The sequence below is a fragment of the Dendropsophus ebraccatus genome, chromosome 2 (assembly GCF_027789765.1).
Source record: "Dendropsophus ebraccatus isolate aDenEbr1 chromosome 2, aDenEbr1.pat, whole genome shotgun sequence".
NCBI classification, from domain to species: Eukaryota; Metazoa; Chordata; class Amphibia; order Anura; family Hylidae; genus Dendropsophus; species Dendropsophus ebraccatus.
The window spans coordinates 213,968,535-213,986,275 of record NC_091455.1 but is presented as its reverse complement, the minus strand read 5'-3'; the positions used below and the strand labels follow the sequence as shown (position 1 = coordinate 213,986,275).

Here is a 17,741-nt window from a genome sequence, read left to right as displayed (position 1 = left end):
GAAAAAATGATAGATAGATAGATAGATAGATAGATAGGAGATAGATAGGAGATAGATAGATAGGAGATAGATAGGAGATAGATATGAGATAGATAGGAGATAGATAGGAGATAGATATGAGATAGATAGGAGATAGATAGATAGGAGATAGATATGAGATAGATAGGAGATAGATAGATAGATAGGAGATAGATAGATAGATAGGAGATAGATAGATAGATAAGAGATAGATAGATAGATAGATAGATAGATAGGAGATAGATATGAGATAGATAGGAGATCGATAGATAGGAGATAGATAGATAGAAGATAGATAGATAGGAGATAGATAGATAGGAGATAGATGGATAGATAGATAGATAGATAGATAGATGGGAGATAGATGGATAGATAGATAGGAGATAGATAGGAGATAGATAGGAGATAGATAGGAGATAGATAGGAGATAGATAGGAGATAGATAGGAGATAGATAGGAGATAGATAGGAGATAGATAGGAGATAGATAGGAGATAGATAGGAGATAGATAGGAGATAGATAGGAGATAGATAGGAGATAGATAGGAGATAGATAGGAGATAGATAGGAGATAGATAGGAGATAGATAGGAGATAGATAGGAGATAGATAGGAGATAGATAGGAGATAGATAGGAGATAGATAGGAGATAGATAGATAGATAGGAGATAGATAGATAGATGATAGATAGATATGAGATAGATGATAGATAGATAGATATGAGATAGATGATAGATAGATAGATATAGATAGATAGATAGGAGATAGATAGGAGATAGAGAGATAGATGATAGATAGGAGATAGATAGGAGATAGAGAGATAGAGAGATAGATAGAAAGATAGATAGATAGATAGAAGGGCATGCACCCGTAAATGTCATGGCAAATCCAGACATTAATGTAGATTCTTTACAAATCCCCGCCATAGATTCTGAGCTGTAGTATTGGCGGGATACTTCTCATATTAGATGCAGCAGAACAGCCGGCTATGTGAAGGAGTTGCACAGTCTCTAAAGTAACATCATGGAAAATGAAGATGATGCAGAAGATTGTTTATTTTTGCAATTAGAAAGTAAATAAAAAGTAAATAATAATAAAATCATTGCAAAGTAATCTGTCTTGAATATATCTTTATAAGCACAAACGCTCAGGATCTCCTGCGTCTCTGTAATAATAGCAGCCGCCATTGCTGACGTTCCTTCCCAGATGTCTCGGCAGGACGGCAGGGTAATTATATTAAGATAATTTATTCAGCAGAAATAATTTTTGTCTTCTAGGTCTGGCGCGAGCCAAATCGGTCCCAAGCCACACATACTCGAATGAAGTAGTAACGCTCTGGTATAGACCCCCGGATGTCTTATTGGGCTCCACAGAATACTCCACCTGTCTGGACATGTGGTGAGCAGCTACAAACGTCACTTATTGCAGAATAGACAACATTTCATTCATCAAAGTAAATGAATTAATGAATTTAAAATATACAACAATACAGAAGACTTTCCCATAGGCGAGTAACCTGTAACGTGACTGTAATCTGACTGTTATGTGACTGTAATGTGACTGTAACCTGACGGTAATGTGACAGTAACCTGACGGTAATGTGACAGTAACCTGACTGTAACCTGACTGTAATGTGACAGTAACCTGACTGTAATGTGACAGTAACCTGACGGTAATGTGACAGTAACCTGACGGTAATGTGACAGTAACCTGACGGTAATGTGACAGTAACCTGACGGTAATGTGACAGTAACCTGACTGTAATGTCACTGTAACCTGAATGTAACCTGACTCTAATGTGACTGTAACCTTACTGTTATGTGACTGTAACCTTACTGTAATGTGACTGTAATGTGACTGTAACCTAACTGTAAAGATAAAGAAATGATCAGGGGTTCAAGCAATATACTCACTTTATTTTATTTATATTTTGTGTTTAAATCCGTGTTATACATCCGCCCACTAGGGGTCGCCCTCTGTGCTCCCTCAGTGCGGATATTTGGTCTGTTCAGATAAAGAGACCAAACACAGGAAGTCCCCGTCCTCTGCGCTCACACAAGGAGACCCTTGTCCATGATGCAGGTTATATATCACCTGAGGGCAATTATCTAATACTAATTATATTATTACCTGTTACTAATTCTATTCTCAGCTCTGCAGTTACCAGGAGACAATGCTCTGTGTTATGTATAATGTCACTGTGCGGTTATTGTGACAGGAGAGCTGACCATACAATGCAAGCACCCCCAGGATTCTCTGCTACTGAATGTAGAAGCACAGCAGCTATATACACTCACCGGCCACTTTATTAGGTACACCATGCTAGTAACGGGTTGGACCCCCTTTTGCCTTCAGAACTGCCTCAATTCTTGGTGGCATAGATACAACAAGGTGCTGGAAGCTTCCTCAGAGATTTTGGTCCATAGTGACATGATGACATCACACAGTTGCCGCAGATTTGTCGGCTGCACATCCATGATGCCAATCTCCCGTTCCACCACATCCCAAAGATGTTCTATTGGATTGAGATCTGGTGACTGTGGAGGCCATTGGAGTACAGTGACCTCATTGTCATGTTCAAGAAACCAGTCTGAGATGATTCTAGCTTTATGACATGGCGCATTATCCTGCTGAAAGTAGCCATCAGATGTTGGGTCCATTGTGGTCATAAAGGGATGGACATGGTCAGCAACAATACTCAGGTAGGCTGTGGCGTTGCAACCATGCTTAATTGGTACCAAGGGGCCCAAAGAGTGCCAAGAAAATATTCCCCACACCATGACACCACCACCACCAGCCTGAACCGTTGATACAAGGCAGGATGCTCGGTTTGAACTGCAGGAGATTGTCTTGACCATGTCTACATGCCTAAATGCACTGAATTTCTAATCAGCCAATCACATGGCGGCAACTAAGTGGTAACGTGCAGTTGGACAGGTGTACCTAATAAAGTGGCCGTATGTATAATGTTGATTTAAAGGGCGTGTTCACACTACGAAATTCTCGCGTACAATGTCCACGGAATTCCGTCAGCTGTCCGCCCGCACATCTAGGCGCCTTTCCGCCAGCCCATAGACACCATTCTTTGGGACGGCGTATTCCGCTATACGCTAAAAGAAGTGTCATGTCACTTCTTTTAGCGGATCGTGGAATACGCCGGCCCATAGAATGGTGTCTATGGAGCCGGCGGAAAAGCGCGTGCCCGTGCGGGCGGACAGCTGACGGAATTCCGCAGACATTGTCCGTGAGAATTCCGTAATGTGAACCCGCCCAAACACAGACAACTTAAAATATAAAGAAGCAACACAATACATTGCGCTCTCTCTCTCTTTCTCTTTCTCTCTCTCTCTCTCTTATATATATATTATATATATAATTTTTATGGAATTAATGTATTTTATTTTTTTAAACAAGTTTAATATTTAGTCATTATTATTATTGTTATTATATTATTATGTTGCTGTATACCTTATATAGTTTGATTTTTCTTTTTCTATTTTTCTGCCTCTTGGCCGTTTTGCCCCCACCCTGTGATCCCCACCACGCGCCTCCCATTTTTTTTGTTCCCCCGACCAGGAATTCTGATCACATCCCGGTTAATAGGCCGACATTTATTTCACCTAGAAAAATTAAGTTGCTATTAGGGATGTCTGTATGATGAATGTCCCGGCCTGGCCCTTTAGCGGCTCCTGTAGTGAAGCTTCACAAATACACGTTGACTCCTCCGGAGGTGAAAACAAGTGACAAATGAGACTATTAGGGCCGTGTTTTAGTCTTCTGCCTCCTTGCTGATGGATACTGATGGGATCAGATTTAACCTATTCCACCGTTCGCCGCCGTCTATCTGGAATCCAGAATTTTTATTTTATTTTCCCTGGAAAGGATCCTGCATTGGCTGCCAGATACAAAAACTCCTCTTATGTTTCCCTGAGTATCAGCACAGAGCCCAGATGATGGGGGTAGATGGGCTGATGCCGCAATGAATGAGGGTTCAGGGGAAGGAAGCGGCTGCCACAATGGAGGGGACCAGCTGCACTTAAATGGCTGCACAAATATTGTCCTTGTGGAGCGTGGCGGCGGAGCAGGTGCCTGCAGATTATTTTTACACTTCATTTGCTATTGTAGAACATTAGGGATGTAACCAGAACCTAATGACTGTGGGGCTCTCCCATATCGGGTCACCGACTGCTCCTAAGCATTATGGGTGACTACATCCCAGATTACCAGGAGAGACATGCTGCTGTCACAGTGTAATTACTGTTTGCTTGAACCCATTTACACGGTGAATCCACCTTAAAGGGTTAAAATCACAAACTTTATGGAATTGCCTTAAAAAAACACGTGGCCCAATGAACGATGCATTTCTGGCATCTTACGTGGTCTCAGTGGCGGTTAGATACGTCTGAGCTGCTGATAGTTCCCCTTTAAGTTGCACACACAACTCGGGGAGCGCAGGCGGCCAGGACGCACTCTGGTGGGCCCAAGGTAATCCAGTCCGACACTGCATGTTCTTAATGATGACTTATGTTTTAATTAGTAATATCTTACTAGAATAAATAATGTAAAATATGAATATAAAAATATATAAAATAATTCAAAAATCCTTCTTTTTTTTTTTTGGTGTCTTTTTTCTTTGTTTATTCGGGTTTCTTTTAGTCCACTTTGGGCGATCACATTGGCTGCCTATAATCTGATTCCAGAAAATCCCGGCGATCAGCTGAAACCTATTGGGTTCGGCAAGTGTTTGATTTCTCTGCAGCGCCGCCACAGGGGAAAGTCGGCATTGCACCCTTTCTGTTAGACTGAACAGACTGACTTAGTAGTAGATGGACGTGTCGGGTCATTCAGAGAATGAGAGATGCTCTTTGAAACCAGTCTCTACTTTAGGTAATAGATGCGGGTCCCATATGTTGGACCCCACTGTATTGGTCCAGAATTTAGAATACCAGTCCATTTAACTTGGTATAATTTGGTTACAAGCACAAGCCAGACACCTATTGTTAAGCACTTTGCATTAGACTAAATGCATCCATCACGGAGACTCATCCAGTGCGGAGGACCAGATACCCAGATAAGAATCCTCATCTGAGAATCCAGCGTTATCCAGGCCTCTTTCCATAGTCTCACTACTCTTACAGTAAAGAATCCCCATCTATTTCGGTGTGCGGATCTCCTACACATAGACAATGACCCCTTGTTATGGTTACTGCCCTGGGTGTAAACATTATGGGTGGGACCTCGGGATTGACCTTTCAGATATAAATATATATATACATATACATACAGCTGCACCAGTCTCACCATTCTTATTCTATGTATGAAATGTGAGATATGTGACAATGCGGCGACCCCAGCGCAGCCTGGACGTTGCCTCCTCATAGAGGCTGACACATTAGGCTAACAGGGTCACCCCCTCCACAACCCATACTGCTACATAGCATCTCTTACAGGATCAGCACACAATCTTTTTTTTCTTTTTTAATGTTGGAACCATATTTGCTATACACCAATCCTGTGACCCCAGGTCATTATTGTACATAAAGGGGTACTCTTGAGAATTTTTTTTTTTTTTTTTTTAAATCAATTGGTGTCAGAAAGTTTGTAATTTGTAATTTACTTCTATGTAAAAATCTTCAGTCTTCCAGTACTTATCAGCAGCTGTATGTCCTGCAGGAAGTGATGTATTCTCTCCAGTCTGACACAGTGCTCTCTGCTGCCACCTCTGTCCATGTCAGGAACTGTCCAGAGCAGCAGCAAATCCCCATAGAAAACCCATCCTGCTCTGGACAGTTCCTGACATGATTTTTACATACAGTAGAAGTAATGTACAAATTTGTCTAACTTTTTGACACCAGTTAATTTGAAAGAAAAGAAAAATAATAATCGTTGTCCCCTGTAACTCCCATAGCAGTTGTATAATCTACCTTTTTTGTGGTTTGTCTATTGTAATCCATGGGAGGGGTCCCTGCACTGGTTCTTTCGCATTTGACTTGATATTTCATTAGCTTCTATGAACACAGCAGAGAAGAAAGTCTTAAATAGTGCCGCCTCTTATTCGTCACCCTCTATACTGTGGGCCAATAACTTTACTTTGAACCAGTACTAAGTTAGCTAAACCCGCATTTCTTTCTGGACTTTCTAAACAATTATGGTAGGAACAACACAAACCTGAAAACCTGAACCCTGAGCCCCAAGTGCTTTCTTTCTGCTACACCTGCTGACACAGTAAGCTAGGGGTGCTATAAACATCCCTACCTGACTGTGATAGGTTCCCTGGAGCGGCTCACTCTGCCCAATCCTAGGAGTTGTTTTCCACCCTACCCAGCAAGCCAAAGTGCTGTACTTTTTGCTGAGGGTTTGTTTGTTACTATTTAGATATTTTCGGGTTAGTTGTATTCTTTGTCTCCACCTTTGCTGCTTTTATCTCTATTTTACATAATTTATGTTTGGCCTTTTAGCTCTTTAGTGCCTCTTTGCTGCCTTCCTGTTTTAGTTGCCTAAATTATTTCCTTTTTTTAAATTTATTGCCTCTTTACATTTTATCCTGTTTCATAACCTTTACTCTCATAAGATATGTACGTCTCGCAAGGAAAAAGTAATACGCTTTTATATCCATCCCATTTAGTAGCTGTTTCTAAGGACACGGTCGCAGTCAGAGATGTTTAGAGCAATTTCTGAGCAGATGGAACTTCGCCGTCCTGAAGTCACATTGACATCCGATTGAAAGACGTAGTATGGGGGTGGATGATACCATGGCTCATGCCAACCAGGCTGAGTGCACCCCTATAAGGTCTCAACATTGGGTGAAACCAACAATGGGCGGCTATTCAACCAACAATGGGAAAAATAGATCTTTTGTTTTTCTATAGAGTAACCACAATTTACTTAAACCCAGTAATGAAATAAACTTAGAAATTTATATTTTATATAATTTTAAAGAAATCTACAAGGGTTGTGATCAGAAGCAGTTTTGCAATATGTTCTCTATAGGTTTTCTATGTATATTAAATCAGTATTAAATATATTAAATCAGTATTATACATCCGGCCACTAGGTGTCTCCCTTCCTGTCACACTGCTCCATGCGGCCACTAGGTGTCTCCCTTCCTGTCACACTGTGCTCCATGTGGCCACTAGGTGTCTCCCTTCCTGTCACACTGGGCTCCATGCGGCCACTAGGTGTCTCCCTTCCTGTCACACTGCTCCATGCGGCCACTAGGTGTCTCCCTTCCTGTTACACTGCTCAATGCGGCCACTAGGTGTCTCCCTTCCTGTCACACTGGGCTCCATGCGGCCACTAGGTGTCTCCCTTCCTGTCACACTGCTCCATGCGGCCACTAGGTGTTTCCCTCCCTGTCACACTGCTCCATGCGGCCACTAGGTGTCTCCCTTCCTGTCACACTGCGCTCCATGCGGCCACTAGGTGTTTCCCTCCCTGTCACACTGCTCCATGCGGCCACTAGGTGTCTCCCTTCCTGTCACACTGGGCTCCATGCGGCCACTAGGTGTCTCCCTTCCTGTCACACTGCTCCATGCGGCCACTAGGTGTCTCCCTTCCTGTTACACTGCTCAATGCGGCCACTAGGTGTCTCCCTTCCTGTCACACTGCGCTCCATGCGGCCACTATGTGTCTCCCTTCCTGTCACACTGCGCTCCATGCGGCCACTATGTGTCTCCCTTCCTGTCACACTGTGCTCCATGCGGCCACTAGGTGTCTCCCTTCCTGTCACACTGGGCTCCATGCGGCCACTAGGTGTCTCCCTTCCTGTCACACTGGGCTCCATGCGGCCACTAGGTGTCTCCCTTCCTGTCACACTGCTCCATGCGGCCACTAGGTGTCTCCCTTCCTGTCACACTGCGCTCCATGCGGCCACTAGGTGTCTCCCTTCCTGTCACACTGCTCCATGCGGCCACTAGGTGTCTCCCTTCCTGTCACACTGCGCTCCATGCTGCCACTAGGTGTCTCCCTTCCTGTCACACTGCTCCATGTGGCCACTAGGTGTCTCCCTTCCTGTCACACTGGGCTCCATGCGGCCACTAGGTGTCTCCCTTCCTGTCACACTGCGCTCCATGCGGCCACTAGGTGTCTCCCTTCCTGTCACACTGCTCCATGCGGCCACTAGGTGTCTCCCTTCCTGTAACACTGCTCCATGCGGCCACTAGGTGTCTCCCTTCCTGTCACACTGGGCTCCATGCGGCCACTAGGTGTCTCCCTTCCTGTCACACTGCTCCATGCGGCCACTAGGTGTCTCCCTTCCTGTTACACTGCTCAATGCGGCCACTAGGTGTCTCCCTTCCTGTCACACTGCACTCCATGCGGCCACTAGGTGTCTCCCTTCCTGTCACACTGCGCTCCATGCGGCCACTAGGTGTCTCCCTTCCTGTCACACTGCGCTCCATGCGGCCACTAGGTGTCTCCCTTCCTGTCACACTGCGCTCAATGCGGCCACTAGGTGTCTCCCTCCCTGTCACACTGCTCCATGTGGCCACTAGGTGTCTCCCTTCCTGTCACACTGCTCCATGCGGCCACTAGGTGTCTCCCTTCCTGTCACACTGCGCTCCATGCGGCCACTAGGTGTCTCCCTTCCTGTCACACTGTGCTCCATGCGGCCACTAGGTGTCTCCCTTCCTGTCACACTGCTCCATGCGGCCACTAGGTGTCTCCCTTCCTGTCACACTGCGCTCCAGGCGGCCACTAGGTGTCTCCCTTTCTGTCACACTGCTCCATGCGGCCACTAGGTGTCTCCCTTCCTGTCACACTGCGCTCCAGGCGGCCACTAGGTGTCTCCCTTCCTGTCACACTGGGCTCCATGCTCCCTCCTTGATGATATTTGGTCTTTTCTCTACTAAAAAAAAAAAAAAGACCAAACACAGGAAGTCCCCGTCCTTTGCACGCTCACTAACAGACAGGGCTTGGTATTGACTGACAGCCATTCCTGAGCGAGCACAGAGCAGGACAAGTCTTCACTGTGCATCTCCACATTCAGTAGCAGAGAATCCTGGGAGTGCTTGCATTGTACGGTCAGTTCTCTTGTCACACAACACCAAATCTTCTATAACCACACAATGAAATTATACTAATTGGATTGTTAGATAACAAACAACATTGTCTACAGATGATAATTAATATAATTAGAAGTTAATAATATAATTAGTCTTAGTTAATTGCCCTCAGCTGATATATAACCTGTATGATGGACAGGGGTCTCTCCCTGGGACGGGGACTTCCTGTGTTTGGTCTCTTCTTTTGAAAAGGGGAAAAAAAAACAAATATCGACACGGATGGAGCATGGAGCACAGTTTGGCCATATGTCGGACATTGAAAAATATATCAATAAATAAAGCGAGTATATTGCAGCGCTCCTGTTGATGTCAGAATTTTTTATTTTTTTTTACAGGTACACTTTAATCTCCCAATAATTCAGAGAATGGATTTGTTCTGTTTTTTTTTTTATTTTTTTATAATACTTAAATAATAATAATAATTATTATTTATTTGTATAGCGCCAACAGATTCTGCGGCGCTTTTTTCACATAATCTATATTGGAATTTCCCAAATATATAATTATTACAGATATTTTTTCCGAGATAATCAGAATATTTTTTACATTGGACGATAGCTACGAATGCAAATTTCGTATCCGTTCAAAATTCGATCAAACGAAACCCGAGTGACCGACGTGTTTTTGAGAACATGTCACGTCCGATTCAGGCTCTGTGATGGTCTCGTTAACATTTAGCCTTTTCAGCTGGTAAGAAAATCACAATTGGCGTGTTTTTGATTGACAGCCGCTCCCGTGAGAAACTTATTGCTACATGTTTTGTTTTTATATAAAGATCCCTGAGGTAAAGATGTTCTGTTTCCATAGCAACTCCTTCAGAGCGCCGCTGTAATCCATAGGTTGTCCGGGGCCCTAACAGAGCGGGATGCACATCAGACTCCGGTGGAGAATCCCGTATGCTGTAGGGCTGAACGGCAGAACAAACCCATTAATTGCAGAGTACTCCCAGCCTGACCTTTCAGATTGTCCACTGGGCTACAAGTGTTACGTGTCAAAGCAATTTATCTGAGCATGATTTCTGATCTGGGGAAGAACTGTCAGCTTATACCAATGACTTTCACCTTAAAACACCCGTCAGCCATTATTCTTCTGCACTTCCCTCCACATAGGAAAGTTAAAGGATAACTGTCATTTAAAGGGAACCTGTCCTCATTCCTGACCTGTCTGTTTCCTATGAAATAATAATTTATTGTCATCTTTTCTTATAGCTGTGTGATGTGCCGTTACTCTGTTATTCTAGAAATTAAAGAAAAAGTCAGGCGAAATTATTTATTAAAGTATTGTAATGCCCCTTAAAAGTTATACAAATCACCAATATACATTTATTACGGGAAATGCTTATAAAGTGCTTTTTTCCCTGCACTTACTACTGCATCAAGGCTTGACTTCCTGGATAACATTGGTGATGTCACTTCCTGGATAACATGGTGATGTCACTTCCTGGATAACATGGGGATGTCACTTCCTGGATAACATGGTGATGTCACTTCCTGGATAACACAGTGATGTCACTTCCTGGATAACAAGGTGATGTCACTTCCTGAATAAAATGGTGATGTCACTTCCTGGATAACATGGGGATGTCACTTCCTGGATAACATGGTGATGTCACTTCCTGGATAACACAGTGATGTCACTTCCTGGATAACAAGGTGATGTCACTTCCTGAATAAAATGGTGATGTCACTTCCTGGATAACGTGGTGATGTCACTTCCTGGATAACATGGTGATGTCACAACCCGACTCCCAGAGCTGTGCGGGCTGTGGCTGCTGGAGAGGATGATGGCAGGGGGACACTGAGGGACACAGGGCACTGGAGGGACACTGAGCATCCCCCTGCCATCATCCTCTCCAGTAGCCACAGCCCACACAGCTCTGGGAGTCGGGTCGTGACATCACCATTTTATCAAGGAAGTGTCATCACTAGGGATGGTCCGAACCTGCTGTATGAACCCGAACTCTCGGCAATGATTCCCGCTTTCTTCCTTCTCCTTGGAGAGGGTGGATACAGCGAGAGGACCGCCTGAAAAACTGGGATACACCCATAGCCATAAGCTGTATCCCAGTTTTCCAGGCGGTCCTTCCGCTGTATCCACCCGCTGCACTGAGCAGCCAGACAATGGGAATCTGATGCCGAGCGTTCGGGTTCATATGAACCCGAACCTCGGCAGGTTCGGACCATCCTTACCCATCACCATGTTATCCAGGAAGTGATATCACCATGTTATCCAGGAAGTGACATCACCATGTTGTCCAGGAAGTGACATCACCATGTTATCCAGGAAGTGACATCACCATGTTATCCAGGAAGTAACATCACCATGTTATCCAGGAAGTGACATCACCATGTTATCCAGGAAGTGAAGCCTTGATGCAGTAGTAAGTGCAGGGAAAAAGCACTTTATAAGCATTTCCCATAATAAGTGTATATTGGGGATTTGTATAACTTTTGAAGGGCGATACAATACTTTTTTTTTTTTTTTGCTGGACTTCTCCTTTAATGACTCAATAACCAATGGGTGTTACCAGTTGAGGGAGTGTCCTTACTGGTACTGTCAGCTCTGATTGGTTAGTGTACCAATAGAATAGACATTATACTGGGGGTTGCCGTCTGTGTCACTAGTGCTGCAGCCTCCCCTGATGTATATATAATACATGTTACCATTAGAATAGACATCACACTGGGGGAGCTGTCTGTGTCACTAGTGCTGCAGCCTCCCCTGATATCTATATATTACATGTTACCATTAGATTAGACCTTACACTAGGGGGAGCTGTCAGTGTCACTAGTGCTGCAGCCTCCTCTGATGTCTATATAATACATGTTACCATTAGAATAGACATCACACTGGGGGAAGCGGTCTGTGTCACTAGTGCTGCAGCCTCCCCTGATGTCTATATAATACATGTTACCATTAGAATAGACCTTACACTAGGGGGAGCTGTCAGTGTCACTAGTGCTGCAGCCTCCTCTGATGTCTATATAATACATGTTACCATTAGAATAAACATTACACTGGGGGGAGCTGTCTGTGTCACTAGTGCTGCAGCCTCCCCTGATGTATATGTATTACATGTTAGAATTTGAATAGATTTACTCTAGTGCTGTAACAGAGCATGTGGTTACTGACAGTTATCTCCACTCACTCTGCTACCCTGCACTTCTGACACAGACAGCTTCCCTCAGTGTAATGGAATAGATATTAGAGGGAGCTCAGTATTGCTAGCAATGCATGCAGCCCTGCAGTTACCAGCACAGCCACTGGTGGCAGCAGAGTCGCCCCTTACTCCTACCACTCAATTTAAAAAAAATGTACAAAATTTTGAATTTTTTTTTAAGAAAGTTATGCTTCAAAACTATATAAAATTATTAAATAAATAATAAAAAAAAAATCATATTTCTCTATAGAATACCCCTTTATAACACGTAGCAATCTGTTTGTCTCGGTCTAACAAAAAGGAGACAATTTTTTTGGAATGATAAATAATTACATAAAACCTAATGAAACAAATACGAAGCCTGAAGTTTATTCAGCAGCTCAGCGGCCGCCCGGGAGGAGAGGTCACCGATATCCCGATATACGAGCTATATCTGAGACCCCCCCCCCCCCCCCCCGCGGACGGTATCACTATTATTATTATTATTATTATTATTATTATTATTATTATTATTCTAGTTATTATTATTACTATTATTGTTATTCTACTTATTATTATTATTATTATTATTATTATTATGATTTCCTCTTTTTACTGTTGTTTAGCTGTAGTTTTGGCTGTAATCGGTGGCCGGCATCTCCCGCAATTATATTTGTCTCCCAGAGAGACGGAGAGAAATTATTAGGATGTTTATCAGCGCTGGGAGAACAAAGCCGATGACGGACGCCGGTCAGGTTCTAATCAATGTCGCTTCCAACCGGGAGGGGGAACAAATTAGAGGGACGAATTATTATTATTACGGGGAGACGCCGCGGAATTCCAATACTTTTATCTGGATAAACTCACTCAATAAATGTCAGATACGTCTGCAGACTGACAATTATAATGAAGGAGGCGGCACAGACATGTCCGTGAAATAAGGCCGTGCTTTATAAGTCTAGGGCACAAAGCAGTGCCCCAGCCTGGTGTGCAGAGCCCCAAACTGGTGTGCAGAGCCCAAACCTGGTGTGCAGAGCCCCAAACTGGTGTGCAGAGCCCCAAACTGGTGTGCAGAGCCCTAAACTAGTGTGCAGAGCCCCAAACTGGTGTGCAGAGCCCCAACCTAGTGTGCAGAGCCCCAAACTGGTGTGCAGAGCCCCAAACTGGTGTGCAGAGCCCCAAACTGGTGTGCAGAGCCCAAACATGCTATGCAGTGCCCCAGCCTGGTGTGCAGAGCCCCAACCTGGTGTTCTCTAGTAGATAATTCAGCCAACCTTGTAGTCTTCTCACTACACCTCTTGACTTTAGTCCCTCCCTCATAGTGGGTGGGATATAGAGCTGACATATGCTTTATAGCTGGTGCTGTGGTGCCATCTCCTGGTGGTCTGTGAGACTGCGAGTTATATGCTTTACATTGCCTTTAAGCGTATAGCTGGGAAAGTTCTATAGTGGGAAGGAGTCAAGACCTGGGATGAAAGGGAATCTAAGCCTAGCTGTTGAGACAAGAGGATGTCAAGGAGTCTTCTGCTGTTCATCAGGAGATTAAAGGGGTAGTTCACAAAAAAAAAAATTCTTTCAAATCAACTGGTGCCAGAAAGTGCCAAAGATTTGTAATTTACTTTTATTAAAAAAAATCTCCAGTCTTCCAGTACTTATCAGCTGCTGTATGTCCTGCAGGAAGTGGTGTATTCTCTCCATTCTTACCCAGTGCTCTCTGCTGCCACCTCTGTCCATGTCAGGAACTGTCCAGAGCAGCAGCAAATACCCATAGAAAACCTCTCCTGCTCTGGACAGTTCCTGACATGGACAGAGGTGGCAGCAGAGAGCACTGTGTCAGACTGGTGAGAATGGACATTTGTCGTCTCCCTCCCTGATTTGGAAGTAAATAGACTTTAGCGTTACTGTCCCTTTAAATCCGCCCTGGTATTTTCAGTATTTCTGGTCCCTGTGACAACATTTTTCTGCCCTCGGATTTGGACGCGGCGCCGGCAGACGTCTCCCTGGTAAATTACAATTCCACCTGGTAATGAAAGTTCTAGAACTCCATTCTTTCCACTGAAGTTGTTTTCATCCCTGATTAGAAAAGCGGCTGCCGGCTCTGGCTGTGTGATAGGCGGAATGATGACTGGCAGCAGGGTAATCGATGCAGCGTTACAGATAATCACCCGCTCTTCCACATCACTTTACTCGCAGCGATCAATTAGGGAATCGCCGGGATTTTTATTCTATAATTTATCAAAATATTTTGGGAGAAATAAATAAATGTTTATTTAAAAGATCAAAATACATAAAAAATCCTAAAACTCCTAAAATTTATTGCTGTCCAGTGACTGATCCTCGAATGGGACTGAAAAGGAGGCGGGGCTTTCAGTCATGCATCCAAATGGGTGTGGCAAAAGTTGGGGGTGTTCCCACAGAAATGGGCGGGGCTTAGATATGTTCTACAATTTGGGATTGGAATTTTTTTTGCATTTTTATCAAGATGGAAGAAGTTTTTTAGAGAGTTCCGGACGACAGTTCAAGACAAATTAGGCAGAGACAGGATGGGGGGGGGGGGGAATAATATGTGTTCTCTTAAAGGGGATTAGAAAAAACAGCGCCACCCCTGTCCTCAGGTTGTGTGGGGTATTACGTTCACTCCAATGGAACTGGGCTGCAATACCAAGCCCAAATTGAGGACAAGAGGGGCGCTGTTTTTGAAAGAAAGCGGACATGTTTTTGTAAGCCTGGATAACCCCTTTAAGCCATATAATTTATTTAGCTTTGGCTGAACACTTGTTTGGCAAAGACCTATCACTCCTAATCCCTCCAAGTGATCTGAATGGGAAGAAGGGAATAAGCCCCTGCCAGACTCCTTTGGCAGTGATTTGTCTCCCTGAGAACAAAATAATCATGATAAAATCCAACTGATGATTCTTTTCTCCCATCATGATCTGAGAGCCTGGAGACCCCCGAACACATTGCCCACTGGTCCTGCTAGAATCGGCAGATCAGGGCACCAGGAGGGGGGATTTAGTGTGGGATCATTTAACCTTTAAAGGACTGAGCCTTTTATTAACCCTTAAATTATCTTTGATTTTTTTTTTTTTAATGTTCATTACAGCACCACGAGGCTCTGTCTTTTACTACATATTTGTATTAATTTTATTTCGGCAAAAATGCCAAAAACCACAATTTTTCTCTGTTTATTATTATTATTATTATTATTTTTTTTTTATTTTGATTACCGCACACACCAGTCCCTCTAAATAGAAGCGTAATATGTTTGAACATGGATGCCGGATAATTAATAAATTATTAAATGTTACTTTTTTTTTTTTTTTTTTAAACTGTTAAGAGTAAAACAATGATGAGCTTTCATTATGATTGTGATGATGCTGATCGGGATAAAGACGCTGCAGCACTCGAGAAGTGATTGCTGATTCAGACTCAGCGACTGATCTGTCCGTGTGGCGGCTCCTGGGATTGCAGTTCAGCTCTATTTACAGTATTGCTTATTTCCCACCCAAAATATTTCGAGTCTATGTGAGTTAAGGAAGTATCAACTGGTGTCAGAAAGTTATATTGTCATTTACTTAAAAAAATCTCCAGTCTTCCAGTACCTATCAGCTGCTGTAAGTCCTGCAGGAAGTGGTGTTGTCTATGGAGATTTGCTGCTGCTCTGGACAGTTCCTGACATGGACAGAGGTGGCAGCAGAGAGCACTGTGTCAGACTGAAAAGAATAGACCACTTCCTGCAGGACATGCAGCAGCTGATAAGTACTGGTAGACTGGAGATTTTTCAATAGTAGTAAATTATAAATCTATATAACTTTCTGCCATCAGTTGATTTGGAAAAAAAAAAAAAATCGTGAGAATAGACTTCTAAATCAATGGACAGGACCGACCTTTTACTTAGTTATGATGTATATTTTATATGTCTATTTACATAGTATTTTGCTGCTTATTTCCTGAATCCTTAGTCATAGTCACCAGTCACATGTAAGTAGTTACGCAGCCGCTTAGGATGATGTTGCGCCGCTCTTGACTAACAGTAATTGGCGATCACCTTCCTGAATGCGTCTCTTTTCAATGACAGGGGAGTCGGATGCATATTCATCGAGATGATCCAGGGAGTCGCTGCCTTTCCAGGAATGAAAGACATCCAGGACCAGCTGGAACGGATATTTCTGGTGAGTTTTATGTTGTTCTCCGGCCTCTGTGTCGTTTACTATTCATGAGATACAGGACTGACATTCCCTAAGATGCAGATTGTGCGTGTTGGGTACGTAGACATGGACAGCGCCGGCGGGGAGGGATCCTCCGCTCTCCTTGTCGCTGTCACATTGAATATGATAGGAGATAAAAAATAATAATAAACTTCCAGACAATCAATGGGATTTTAGTTTTGTTAAAAATTTTTTTTGTAAATTTCATATTCCAAAATACTATTTTTTTTTATATGTGTGGGTTTTTTTTGCCATGTGTTTGTGCGCTCCCGCCTGAGGATAGCGCCCACATCTCATATTCTCTTTCCTCCTGTGTTTGTAGTCCTAGGCCCCCGCCGAGTCATCCATATTGTATGAGCTGCCAATAGAACAATGTATAGTTGTATCTGATAAATGGCAGAGAATATCTGTGCTGCAACTACTGTATATCTACTCTATGCTGCCCCCTATGGGCAAAAACATGGGCAATGATCCCAATGGGAAAAACTTTTAGAACCATATAAGGAATCTGTTTCTGTTTTCTGAGAATAATTTAGGCTAAGTTCACACTGCCTTTTTTTTCATCCATTTTTTGCAAAAAACAAATGGAAAAAACAGATGCTTCTGTGTGCATTTTTCCATTCACTTCCATTATAAAAAAAAGGATCCATTTTTTTTAGTATACCCAAAAATGGTTGTGTTTTTCTGTGTTTTTTTTTTTTAAATAATAGAAGTTATTGGAAAAACGGATCAAAAAATGCAGTGAGAACCCAGCCTTATACTTTTTGTATTTACCATGTTGCCCAAACTTTTTCTGCACTTTAGAGAACAGCTTTAGAGCAGCCTCATGGGCACAGTAGCCTGGAGCTGACTCATTGATTTCTATGGGAAAGTGTTGTGGGCATGCTCTGTGACCTGCGCGGAGGTCATTTCTTAGTAACAATCTGAGCTGGGATTGTCACCTATTGTGGATGGCCCCCATCTGAGTTATTTACTGGTGTCACCTTTTTTCCCTGTAATGCTGTCTGTGATGATAAGGAGGAGATTGCTGAAAGGTTTTCACTACAGAACAGGACCTCTTGGCTTATTGTTAGGTTTGCAGGGGAAAAAAAATAGGAAAAAAACACTAAAAATTCTTAATATAAATTTAGCATGAAAAAAGGATATAAAGCGCTAAGCTCAGCAATCTTCATAGACCTCATAGAGAATGAACACATGATGCCGCTCCATTAGGTTGGAGGGCTTTTGTCCCCCGGATCAGTGCACCAAAACAACATATTTGCATATGGATTAAACTCTTAGGGGGAGATTTATCAAACATGGTGTAAAGTGAAACT

The 17,741-nt window shown here is 43.2% G+C and overlaps 1 protein-coding gene across 5 annotated transcripts in view; it reads left to right on the top strand.

Moving 5' to 3' along the window:
• Positions 1-17,741, top strand: part of CDK14 (cyclin dependent kinase 14) — a 312,138-nt gene that overhangs the window by 153,358 nt on the left and 141,039 nt on the right. For all 5 annotated transcript variants that reach the window (XM_069959461.1, XM_069959459.1, XM_069959458.1 and 2 more), the window contains 2 exons: positions 1,294-1,414; positions 16,296-16,389. In XM_069959461.1, coding sequence (XP_069815562.1) covers positions 1,294-1,414; positions 16,296-16,389 — 215 coding nt within the window. The remainder of the gene's footprint in view (positions 1-1,293; positions 1,415-16,295; positions 16,390-17,741) is intronic.